Source organism: Kryptolebias marmoratus, linkage group LG17 (genome assembly GCF_001649575.2).
Source record: "Kryptolebias marmoratus isolate JLee-2015 linkage group LG17, ASM164957v2, whole genome shotgun sequence".
Classification (NCBI taxonomy): domain Eukaryota; kingdom Metazoa; phylum Chordata; class Actinopteri; order Cyprinodontiformes; family Rivulidae; genus Kryptolebias; species Kryptolebias marmoratus.
Genome location: NC_051446.1, coordinates 3448373 through 3462060, shown reverse-complemented (window position 1 = coordinate 3462060; position 13688 = coordinate 3448373). Strand labels below are relative to the sequence as shown.

General features: G+C 39.8%; 1 protein-coding gene across 18 annotated transcripts in view; it reads left to right on the top strand.

Moving 5' to 3' along the window:
- The window catches only part of itga11b (integrin, alpha 11b), a 158273-nt gene that overhangs the window by 13469 nt on the left and 131116 nt on the right, over positions 1 to 13688 (top strand). For all 18 annotated transcript variants that reach the window (XR_005234294.1, XR_005234293.1, XR_005234295.1 and 15 more), the window contains exon 2: positions 7911 to 8022. Coding sequence is in view for 9 of the 18 variants with exons in the window: in XM_037980767.1 (XP_037836695.1) it covers positions 7911 to 8022 (112 nt within the window). In the remaining 9 variants the exon portion in view is untranslated. The remainder of the gene's footprint in view (positions 1 to 7910; positions 8023 to 13688) is intronic.

Genomic DNA, 13688 nt, shown 5'->3' with positions numbered 1-13688 from the left:
GACACGCAGTCCCCGGCAATTGTAAGAAATAACACGCATTAAGTAGTCTATGAAGAATTCACTGCAGCCATTCCATCCAGCCCTTTGGCATCACCGGAGATAGTCACCCCAGACCCTTTAGATGTTGTAGGTTTATTCCGTGGCTCATAGTAACGGCGCACAACCGAACCCTCTGGCCACAGCTCTGGGTTGTACATTTCTGCAACGTTCTCACACTCCACACTGACTTTAAAAGAACTATATCTGGTGTTCCCAGTGACAATACGCCGGCACTGAACATCGCGTCCAAGTTTTCCTTTAAGATAGTTCATTAGTGTCTCATCATCAAGATCTGGAATAAATCTAGTTGCAAAAACAGTTACAAGCTTCGTTTTTACCACTTTTATGGTGCTTTGAGCACCAGTACCGATAATAGGTGCTGGTCTTTTACGCTCAGGTTTAGCTTGGCATTTTAATGGAGCTGGATGGCTCTCGGTTCTCAAACGCCGCCCTTGTTTCACCACCAAGTTCCATGTGGGCGAACTAATAGGCGCATCTACAGCACAGCTTCGGTTATGGCCATCACTCACCGCAGACTCGCCAATAGTCCTGGGATCGTCCCTTAATTCATGCATTCTTTTAACACTTGGCTTTTAATTTAGTTATTGTATGTAAATGCCCTTTTGTGGACATACTATGTCTTTGGCAATACAATGGCTTAGTGGTTAGCACTGTAGCCTTACAGCAAGAAGGTCCTGTGTTCAAACCCAGGGTCTTTCTGTGTGGAGTTTGCGTGGGTTTACTCTGGGTGTTCCGTTTCCTCCCACAGTCTAAAAACATGCATCTTAGGCCTTCAGGCCTTGGCCCCCCCTTGAAAAAGAGATCTGTAATCTCAATGGGACTTGTGTGGTTAAATAAAAAAAGACTGATAAATCATCCATGGTAAAATAAGAAACAGTGTGACAGAATCCTTACATGGAAGAATAAAAACTATGCAGAGAGACACCTTTTAAGAGGTGGCTAACATTAGGTGCTAGTCATATGAATGCATTGGATGCACAGAGAAGCCATGCACTTCAGTGGTTCCTATGCAGGCCCTAATAAAACACATTACATTTCATATAAGTATATTTACACACATATCAAGCCACATCACTGTGGTGCTCAGTTCAGAATGATCTGACATTCTGTACCTTTAACAAAGGACAGAAAGGGATCGCAGGTTATTTCAAATGATACAACCTTATCAGTCAAAGTCAGCCTGATTTTTTACAGTTTAAGAAGATAAAGGACTTCTCTAATTCATTTTATATATGTAGGTGGAGTTCTATATTTCCAGTTTAGCGGCATTAGCCTCCTGGTCAGCAGAGTTGTGAATCAAATTAAGTCCTTTTTAACAGGACAGAGCAAGAGTGAGTAAATTAGGCCATACCCCAAACAAGGCAGTAATGGCATTAGGAGCAATACTCTTTCCAGTTATGTTAGACAATGTGAAAAAAATATCTAGACTAGATTATTTTTCAAGGAGGGACAGCTGCAAAACACATGTGAGTAATTTGCTGTGTCCTGTTGGCATTGTTCAAACAAAAGTGACACTGTGTCAAATATTTTTGCAAGCCTGGCTTTAGTATATTGAGCTCTATGTGGAATCCATCATTGCATGAAACTGTGCCAATGTAACTGGGTTCTGGTTCACTCCACTGTTACAGGCCGGCCCAAATAACCCCTTGACTCTGCATTGTGTTCATTTTTTTTTTTTTTTTTTTTTTTAAACAAGGAGTTTCTTGGTGATCAGGCATTATATTTCCTGAATGAGAACATAACGTGTGTGCAGTGCAGTCGGCTCACCTTCACACAGCACATTCTCGTGCAGCTTTCACAGACTGGCCCCATTACAGGAGCCATAATATTTTCAATGTACAATAAAGAATACAATAATATACTAGATAAACTTTTTGAAATGACAGCGCCCCCTATCAATAAAACTGCATAAAAATTAATACAAAGTGGCAACATCCCATCCACTATTAGGATCTAAATGTTTTTTCCATAATCTTGAAGTAGGGCAGAGATATTCATCGTTAATTGTTGTACTAGCTAGCGCTGAAGTATTTAGTAATGCGTTTCTTTCGCAAATTTAAACATTTTTAAATTTTTTCCCATATGGCTTTAGCAGATCGGAACATAGATGTTATGTACCAAGTTTCACACTGATCCAGATTATAATGTGGGGGAAGTATTCGAAAGTTGGTTTTGCCTTTATCGCGCTATAGCAAAAAAACTAGTTAGGCGGAAGTAGGCGTCGCCAATGTAAAAAAAAAAATGCTGAATCATCCAAAGTTTAAGGTCCCATCAAAATTTTGAGCATAGGCCTTGCGGTTTAGGAGTTATTAGCAAAAACGCATTGTCCTATGCTATAGCGCCCCCTAGGTATGGGATGCTATGATTTTTTTTGTCTTAGTAGTGGTAGGGTTTTTGTATCAGACTGCCTGATTGGCTTTTCACCAGCAGTTTCTGGTTTTTCTGGCCAACGTGTTTTAGTGGAGAAGAATAATAATAACAAATCGTGAAAAGTCTACTAAAACAGTAGGGTTCCCTGCTCTGCTGGGAGCAGGCGAACAGCCATGCCTTGCATTGGCTGTCCGCTCGCACCCGCGGGCTTGGAACCCTAACTAAGCAAACATAAACGGCAGCTCATTCCTACAAACTCCAAACTTTGACAAGCTGTTTTTTAACAAACAACGTGGTCAGTTAAGATGAGCTGAGGATGGGGACTGGCAAAAAGTCCACATCAGCAGCTTTATGTCCTTCACCTCCAGGAGGCCACCAATTGGAGATCTCTGTCGTCTTCTGGGAGCCAATCAGGGATGGGCATCTCCACACTCACATTTACGTGATTAACATTTACGACGCCAGTTGTAATAAGGTTCATAGAGCTCAGGTTACTGGGACAAAGCTTTTGGGCACATTAACTGAATTAATAGATACACGTCTTAAACTGAGACAGGTAAACCAAATAGTTCAGATTTTCATTTTCATTAAGAGTTTCATCTGTAGTTGTTAGGGTCAAAAACTAGTTACACATAACAGTACTATGTAATTTAATTTTAAAAATCTGTTACAGTTATGTGCAAAACATCTAATTAAAATGACATTGTACTTGATTACAACTTTCATTATTTTTTCTGTGAGAAAACCTGGCTATACTGTATGTTGGTATTATTTTGTTGCTTTATGTGTTTTTTTTTCTTTTTTCCTGCACAACATTTTCTCTTTTGTTTTTTCCTGGTGCTCTCGCTGTGGGTGGAATCAAGGTTGCATCCCACTCATCTTGCTACAGGGACATGCGGTCAGGGGAGGCAGGTGAGGCAGAGCCTCCCCTGTCATCATGACAAGAAAAAAAAAAGATAACATAAAATAAATATTAATATTTGTCCACTGATCTTTATGTATGACTAATTTTTGAACATTTTTATAATCAAAATTGCATATTTCCTGTTCAAATACAAGGGTGAAAGGTGAGGTGCGGCAGGAACGAAATGAGCTTCACCTCTGATTGCGCAATCCATCACAAACTGCAATTGGCCCGTGTCTGTTGCCGTATCGCTGCATGTCGCCAATATAATGGTTTATATACCCTGATTTTCCACAGTCTGGCTAATCTCTGTAACCATTTATGTTTAATGTTTGTTAGTGTCATATTTAGTTTTGATGAGGGGACATAAAACCGCGGTGAAAAGGCGAAGGGAGAGGCAGGCAGTACTCTGCCGCACTGAAGGGGGCGCACGTGAGCCAACGGGAGCTTGTTGCTGCTGTCCTTTCACGCAGAGGCCAGGGAGAGTCACGTGCACTGCCGCAAGCCGTTAATTTTTGTTTTGCTCCATTGGACTGCCAAAACGGTAACTGTAACATTTTTTCTTATCTTATCTTTAATACGTATGTGTGTGCGCATGAGTGAGTGAGTGAGTGAGTGAAGAACGCTGATGAGATATGAAATAACCAGCAGCCACATGAATAAGCTACCCCTTTGGGTTTATATATTTGTAAATGTGACTCTAAAGGAGTCAGTGCCTCACCAACCATGAACCTCACCGCACGTCACTGTCCTTGCTATAACACTCAACACTCTTGCAACCCACTGTACCTAACCACAAAAGAATATGGCAGCTGCTTAATAATGGTTAGAAAACAGTGATTAGTGTTAAATGCCAAGGTTTTGATTTAAATTTAATCTCAGAAAGTTCTGACATAAAAAAATGGTTACTGAAGTAAAGGCTATTTTTTTTAAGTTTGGAAAGTGTGCTACATCTTTTTCTGGCTATGAATCAGACAGGATAGAACAAGACTATTTAGATCATGCTATTTAGGAGCGCAAGGTACCAACAGGTGTATAAGAAATGGTGATATAAATCCCTTTACACTGATCTTATAGCCATTAACCAGGAATTCATTCGTTTTTGGTTAAAATAAATATGTCCAAAAGAAAAAAAATGCTTTGTAAATGTCTACATCTGGTTTAAAACTTTGATAAATCATGGAATTAAAAAAATAAATAGAAATCTGTAGCAAGATTTCAACCCCAATCTCACACCTGAACGTCCATTATCACACCAACTATTAATACACTGTGAACAATGCCATTGCTTCCCCTTATGTATAGACACTGTACCTTCCTGTGTTTGCTCCCCCATTTTATTACATAATCAGGTGCGTATGGATGGCTGTTATTATATTGTCAATCCCAATTGTTAACATTAAAACAAATTAGAAAGGTAATTCAAAAGTAACGAAATGTAAATGTAAATGTGTAATTAGCTACTTACTTTTAAAGTTATTGAAACTGTTACACTACTATTACATTTCAAGTGGCATAACTGAAACTAAATACATTTTTCACTAGCAAGGACCACGCCAAATATGTAAGTTTAAAGTTTTAACGATGAAGGGATGAGGGGATGAGGGATGGAGAGAGGAGGGGATGTAGAGATTAAGAGAAGTAGGGATGAAGGGGTGAAGGGGTGAAGGGATGAAGGGATGGGGAGATGAAGGGAGGTAAGGATGAGGGGATGAAGGGAGGTAAGGATGAGGGGATGAAGGGAAGAATGCATGAATGGTCGTCTGAGGAGAGTGCTGAAGGGCTTGAGATGTGAAGACTCTTGCATGGGGTTTGGTCTTCAGGAAACAAATCTCTTATTTTTTCCTGAGTCAGCGTTGGACCCCCCAGACGGACCTGAAGTGAGAAAACGAAACGTAGATATAGTTAAGAGGGTGAGAGGGGTGGGGTTGACGAAAACGTAACAAACTGAGTAGAATAAGTGAGCGAGGTATAAGTAGACGGCTCAGAATGATTAGAGGTGTGGTTTTGGGCGTGGCCCTGCTCCCGAACTTAAGTTAACTCATTAACTTCATTTAAAGTAATCATTCTAACATTGTTTTTACACAATCACTGCAGAAGGTCTGATGTTAAATGTTGTTAGTGGTTATGCTCCACGGGTTGGATGTTGCGTAGAAGAGAGAAATTCTGTTTGAGATGCTTCAGCCTTACTGCCCGCCCCAATCCCTAAGATCAGCTGATCAGTCACTGCTGACAGTCCCCAAAACTAGGCTGAAGCTCAGAGGTGACAGAGCATTTGCTGTTGTTGCTCCCAAGCTCTGGAACAATTTACCCCTGAGTGTCAGACAGGCCTCCTCTCTTCCTGTTTTTAAATCTCTTTTAAAAACACACTTTTATTCTTTGGCTTTTAACACACTGTGATTTTTGTCTTTCTTGGCACCTAAAACATACCTGCTGTGAACCCGTATGTGTTCGAAAGCGAACCCAGAACGCAGACTCATAATTAAAGGAACAGAAACTAATTTATTACACTAAAGAAACAAAATGAAAACAAACAGCTGACGTGGCAGCAAAACAAAAAGAACAAACGGAGCATAAACATGGAGCGAAGGAATCGAGACAAGACGGCAAAAACAACAAGCAACCAATGACAATGGACCAGCGGAGTATAGACAGAAATGACCGGTTTTTAAAGTGCTGAGGATAATCAGGTAAGTGGAGACAGGTGACATGATTAGCAGGCTTTGACAGGTGTAAGTGGGCGTGGCAGGAATGCAGAGAGAGAAATAGACTGAGGAGGAATGAGAAAGTGAAAAGCACGAAAACAGAAACTAAACACAAACCAATAAACTAAATCAGAAATAAAACAAAACACGGAAAAAACCCAAATCACCACAGTATGTGTATTTCTCTTTTTATCTTTTTATCTGTTTATTTGTTTTATCCATTTCCTTTTTACTGTTTTTATCTATCTATTGTACAGCACTTTGGCTACCCCTGTGGTTCTTAAAATGTGCTATAGAAATAAAGTTGATTGATTGATTGATTGATTGATTGATTGAAGGGCCTTAATGAAAGGAAGGAGAGAGTGGTGAATGGAGCAGATCTGAATGGACATGTTGGTGAAGGAAACAGAGGAGATGAGGAAGTGATAGACAGGTTTGGTGTCAAGGAAAGGAACCAGGAAGGACAGATGTGCCGATGGAGTGGCAGAGAAGTCTGTTAGACTGGTACAGGACGTGTTTAAGGACAGCAGGACAGTGGTGAGGTGTGCTGTAGTGACAGATAGCTTCAATGTGGAGGTGGGACTGCATCAAGGATCGGCTCTGAGCCCCTTCTTGTTTGCTCTGGTGATGGACAGACTAACAGATGAGGTCAGGCAGGAATCCCCGTGGACTATGATGTTTGCAGATGGCATTGTAATCTGTGGTGACAACACGGAACAGGTGGAAGAGAACTAGTAGAGGTGGAGGTATGCACTTGAAGGCTGAGGGATGAATGTCAGCCATAGCAAGACAGAGTACATGTGTGTGAATGAGAGGGAGGCAGGTGGAACAGTGAGGCAACAAGGAGCAGAGGTCACAAAGATGCGTGACTTTAAGGACTTAGAGTCGACTGTCCAGGAAAACAGGCAGTGTTTACTACACAGTGTTTACTACACTGCCTGTTTTGAAGAAGGTTTGAAGAAGGTGAAAAAGAGAGTTCAGGCAGGATGGAGTGGATGGAGAAAAGTTTCAGGACTGATTTCAAGGGTGGCAGCAAAGGTCAAAGGAAAGGTTTACAAGACAGTGGTGAGACCAGCTTTGTTGTATGGTTTGGAGACGGTGGCAATGACAAAATGACAGAAGACAGAACTGGAAGTAGCAGAGCTGAAGATGTTGAGGTTCTGCTTGGGAGGGACAAGGATGGATAGGATTAGGAATGAGTTCATCAGAGGTACAGGTTGAATGACTGGGAGATAAAATTAGAGAGGCCAGACTGAGATAGTTTGGACACGTGGAGAGGAGGGACAGTGGGTATATTGGTAGAAGGATGTTAGAGATGAAGCTGCCAGGAAAAAGACAAAGAGGAGATATATGGATGCAAAGAGGACATGGAGGTAGTTGGAGTGAGGACAGAGGATGCAGAAGACAGTTGGACAGATGGAGGAGGATGACTCGCTGTGGCGACCCTTGAAAAGGGAAAAACTGAACAAAAAAAGAAGACGGTTAAAGTTTTATGATTTTTGGAGATTTTACCATAAAATGTTTAACTTAATGTGACAATGGCACTGTAACTTTTGAGCTGTCTAAACTTTCCAATGATTTTGTCCCCCCCCCCCACACACACACACACACAATCTTTACACTTCTTTAACAGTTCATACATGTTTCTATATTTTGCTAGTTTAGATTATTGCAAAAATAATTTACAAATTACTTTTAAATTTAAGAGAAAAAAGACGATGGATTTCGATTTTCAGACGGTATCTGCATTGCTTCATCATTTCTGCAGAAATGTTCTAGTTTTTATTCTGTTCATTGCTTGTGTTACTTTAAAAATGACTGTTATTTTTAGTTTGGAAAAGTGAATGAAAGACAATGTTCTTCTGCTTCAGATGTTCACCTGTGTTTCAACTTTGACATGAAGAACTTTAAGATCTTCTCTGGTTCTAAAGAGGCCCAGTTTGGATACACAGTCCAGCAACACAAGGCAGGAGGACGTCAATGGTGAGAATCCCACTTCACAACCTGTCTTTGCTCTGCTTGTTCAACCAGTAAACACAGCTTAACTTTTAAAGTAACAAATTCTTTAACATTTAGTTCATTCCTTTAATGTGTTTACCAAAGCAATGGGAATTCTTGGAGTAGTTATTCCTGCAGACGTCCTTCAGTTAAACCAGCAAAAACCAGGAAGTCACTTACTTGAACACCTTCTATTGTTTAGGTTGGGACAGAAAGATCTGAAACTTTTAACTCCACAATCATAGAATTCTTTACCTCTGGCCCTGTCCCATGATGCATACTTGCCAACCGTCCCGCATTGGGCGGGACAGTCCCGCATTTAGCCCCCCCTGTCCCTTGTCCCGCATCACCCTCATCAGCCAAAAGTCCCGCATTTGGCCCTCACACACCACACTTTGTATTTCTCACGCAGAAAAGAAAGACACACACACTGCCTTTTTGTCACTTTAACACTATATTTAGCGAGTTTTCAGATCTCTCTGGCATTTTTTAAAGCAACTAGCGACAAATCTAGAGACTTTGGCGGCTAAATGTGAGCAAGCCCTCATTCTGCAGCGTACCGTAAGCCCCGCCCACTTCCCCAAGCACTGACAGCTGTCAATCTCACAGCAGAGAGAAGACCCGCTCCACTCTGTGTCCTGCGCGCCCCCTCGAGCATGCGTGGGAGCGCGATTGTTTTCGTGTGAGTCATGTTGCCATCTAATGACAGAGAGCGAAAGATGGAGAGGCAGAAAGATAAAGATGTAGGCATGAACGAAAGCTTTTCAAAGTGGTTGAAAGACAGCAGGAAGTTCTGTCTGAGCATCAAGAGGAGGCCTGGAATTGTTCAGGTTATCCAAAGCTACTACTAATAATAAATAACAAGTTACAGCTGTTTACTGATCAGTATTTACAATATAACAGCTGAGAGGATGGAGAGAAAGTTCAAAACTTGAGAGCCCTGATCTTAAGCAACTATGAAATGTGTTTAATTCAAATTAATTGATCAGAATTCAGGAAAATCCTCTTGAATCTATGATGTGTGTGTGTATTTCTGGGAGTGGGTTTTTTGCATGATGTTTTAACCCTGTAACGCCAAACGTATCATATGTGATACATGAGTTTTTGAGACCTCCAAATGAGCAGTGTGACATTTCTTTCCCTAAAAAAACCCGATGTATACAATTAGACACATGTAGTGCACTGATAATCCAACAGGGGGTAGTAACTTTCTCACCAGAGGCCTTTCCACTGATACTACAAGACTGCCATGGTAAAGGACTGGGACACATGCGGTTTCCGCAGGAAAACTTTGCCAATTTTAGAAGGTTAAGGTAAGAAAAAAAATTTGTTTTGGGGTGAACTATCAAAAGGAACACTTACTGAGTTGATGCAATGTAAAATTACTTAGTATTTTATCATAATTTTTTTGTAAAACTGTGTTGAAAAGTGATGTATCAAATTTGATACAGTGGGTCAGTTAACTCGAAAAATCAGTCAATTGTCTTTTTTATTGTCCTTCATGTATTTTACATCACATCAAGCAATATACAGTCTTTTTTCATATAAACTAATGACATGTTTGCATGTTCATAATTTGGTATATTTATAGCTTAAAAATAGATATGCAACTTGCACCTTTTGCTTATTTTCATTGAAAACTGACCAATTCAAAGATAAAATAAACACTCTGTTTTTTTGTGCCTGTTTGTTTTTTTTAGATGGCAAAGACATACACTGTTGAAGATATTCTGAATATGATTATGGATGGGAATTCAAGTGACATCGAGCAGCTAGGGGAGGATGAGGATGAGGATGAGGAATGGACTCCTGCAAGGATTGAGGAACATCCAGATAGCGGAGATGATGAAGAAGAGGAAAACCCAGATAAGGATGATGATGATGAAGCACCAGAAATCCCAAAGGACAAAACACCAAAGCAGTCGGGAAAGAGCAAAGTGAAAAGGAAGGAGTATCGCTGGGGAAAAAAACAGTTTGAAGCCCCATCTGTTGAGTTTGTGGAACCTGTTGAGGAAGACTCTGAAGAGAGGCTTGAGTGGACACCATGTCAGTACTTCAAAGATTTTGTGACTGAGGACATGCTACAAGAAATTGCAGAAGAAACAAAGTTGTACAGTGTGCAGAAAAATGGAAAGTCGGTTAACACAAATGCCCAAGAAATCGAGCAACTTCTGGGTATGTATATGCACATGGGATTAGTACAGATGCCCAACGTATGAGCTTACTGGGAGATGGAGACAAGGTACCCCCCAGTTTGTGATGTGATGTCAAGGGGTCGATTCCTGAATTTTTATGTTTGGAATTAACAATTTATCTGAGTTATTTGTGTTTTATTATGTTTTTGTTTGTTCAAGAAAAAATAATCTCTAAGCATTGTGACCTGATGTATCAAATATGATACAAAATGAAACTCATATATGGAAAATGATATTTGAAAAAAAAAATTTTTTGTTTGTTCAGAGGGACCAATAAAGGCTCCAGTTTCAAAGAATTGGAATTTTCTGTCAGTTATTTCATGGTGTGGGCTTCATGATCAGCTGATGAATAGATAAGCTGTGTCTGGCAAATCTTTTTTTAATACAACTGTATATATTTGGGCAGACAGACTTAAACACAGATAATGTAATACTTAAAATGTGAATGTGTGTGTGTGGTTGGGGGGAGGGGGAGTGAGGGAGTGGGGTCACGCTATGTTGTCCCACATTGACATTCCCAAATGTTGGCAAGCATGCATGATGTATAAATCACTTCATAATATGTAAATCAATTCAAAGCTATTACTGAATAAAATCGAATATGACCTATTGAAAGAACTTCTCAGCAAATCCAGGCAAAATATGAAAAATGCACACAACCGATTTCTGCATGATTAACTTGATATATATTAAGTCTTGGTAGAGTGATGTTTCCCAATCCTCTATTTTTAAACCTATTGCAGTCTAACTGCAGCTGCTGAAAAGTGTACAGCAGAGAACAAAGCATATGAGTGGATTTGAATGTACAAACTTATTTTGCAAATACTCTTGTACTGAAAATCATGTGACTTAATTAATTGTACGATCAAATAATAATAATCCCTGAATAAAAACTGTTGGTGGGTAAATGCTGAATTTTTTAAAACACCTTAATGTGGGACACTGTTGTAAGGGAGGAAATTCCATTTCATTTTTGGGGGGTGTCAATAAACAGGGAAATTTCTTGAGAACATTTTTGGGGGTGTCTGCAAAGTTACAGTGAAATGTAATGTAAAATGTACAGATGGAACCTCATCAGAACTACATAGAGTATACTGAATAATTGCTAATTATATTGATTTAAATGGCATGGCTAAAATGTATTTAATAATCATATTAATAGCAATATTAATAATTAAAATAGTGTCCTTTTTTAGTCCCATATCTCGTATATGAAAGGTTTTTAATGTGTTCAATCTGCAAAAAAGCAACTGGACTTCAGTTCTTAAAATGAAGTTGCTTTATTTTTAAACCTTTTTTGGTTTTGCCATGTCCTGGATGACTGAGAAACTTCCCAGCATCAAACCTTCACTTACCTGTGATTCTTTCCCCCTGTGTGTCCGACTGTCCCTCCCTCTCTGCATCCAGCACTGGTCTCTGTTGCTTTGCCTTAATAATCATCCATCCATCCATCCATCCATCCATCCATCCATCCATCCATCCATCCATCCATCCATCCATCCATCCATCCATCCATTTTCTTTACCCACTTCTCCATTCCGGGTCGCGGGGAGCTGGACAGGTTGCAAGTCCATCACACGGCCACATAGAGACGAACGAGACAAACAACCATTCACACGCTTACTCAAATCTAGGGACAATTTTAGAGTCATCAATTAACCTAACATGCATGTTTTTGGTCTGTGGGAGGAAACCGGAGTACCCGGAGTAAACCCATGTGTGCACAGGGAGAACATGCAAACTCCACCCAGAAAGGCCCCAGGCCGGGAAGCAATCCAGCAACCTTCTTGCTGGGAGACAACAGCTCTCTTAATAAACCATGTCAAAATAATTTTATAAAAACTTAAGCCAATTTTAAAAAAAGTATTAACTTCCCTTTAAAAATACAGTGTTACTTATTAATTCATGAATTTTATTATCCTTTATTTAACTAGGCAAGTCCCATTGCATTTACAGATCTTATTTTCAAGGGAAGCCTGGGCCTGAGGGCAGCGGAACATGCAGGTTTTTAGACAGTGGGAGAAAACCCATGCAAACACGAGGAGAACCACAACCCCCCAGGGATTTCCGCCCATGCACTGTTGACAGGTTTATAATCAGTCCCTCCAGGATTTCGCGGGCATTTTTTGTGATTGTTGTGGGCTAAAATGCCTGATTTCGTGGGGCATTTTCCTAAAAGTTGTGATAAAAAGTTGCAATTTTTTTTTACTAAAATCAATAAAAAACTATAACTTTTAATATATAAATCAAAACTACTTACTAGTTTTGTAAGATAATTACCAACAAACCTTGACATTCTCAAAAGGTGCTTTATTTGAGAACTATGAAAGCTTCTAAACTGACATTCATGACCATTTCTGGGTTGTCCCTCGTCTGCAGCTCTCTTCACGTTTTGCAGACACAAAGTGTTTGTCGATGCGTTTATGTTTGATGATTACGCTGCAGGACGTGCAAAACAGCTTCCCCCCACTCTCCTGCAGCTGGGGAGGAAACTGGTTTGCTGAAATCTTTGTGGGCAAATGTGAAGCATTAGCGCACATTTTGGCTTCGGTCGCTGCTCCTGCACGCTCCTAGCATTCTGATGTTAACAGGATGTGACGTGACATCTCTTCTTCGTGAGTTATTTGGGGTTAAAGTTGCGGGAAAGTTGTGGTGTTTTGGGCAAAGTTGCAAGAAGTTGCGATTTCGCTGGGTATGCTTGATTTTGCGTTAATAGTTGCGATCGCAACATCGCAAAATCCTGGAGAGTCTGTATAATTGTCCTGGTGTATAATTATGACATAAAAGTAGATGGGTATTTTTAGTGCTGTTTATGAATTGATTTTAGGAGGGGATTTTAAGAGCTGGGGGGACCATTTCTTAGACTGATCCTCCTCCATTTCTGCTCGTCAATCAAAGTCAGTCAAAGGGATTGAAGCCTTTACGAAAAACTTTAATGTTGTGGACCACTATTACTTTGTAAATCTAGACAGAAGACAATGCTATTTTTGTTCTCACATATTCACCATACCTATACTTGAATTCTCTTTTTTTAGTTGATAGACTGCTCTTGTCAATTTCAGACTATGAATATGACTCTACTTGAGGCCATGCTTCAGTCTTCATAATCATTTATTTCCAGAAATTTGCTAATGCAAGACCACCATAGTGGCTTAAAACACATCACACATTTAAAGTGCCTTTGCAAAAGTATTCACCCCCTTGGATGTTTTCTGCTTTTGTTGCTGTTATGAATTTCAAAATATACGGTATATATATATATATATATATATATATATATATATATATACACTCCTGATCAAAATCTTAAGACCAGTCAAAAAATTCAAAGAATTTGCATTTTGCACTATTGGATCTTAAGAAGGTTCTAAGTAGAGCTTCACAATGTTAAAAGAAGAAATCAGCGTAAGACACAAAAACTTTTGAGCGGGGAATTAATTGAAAACTGCATTTACA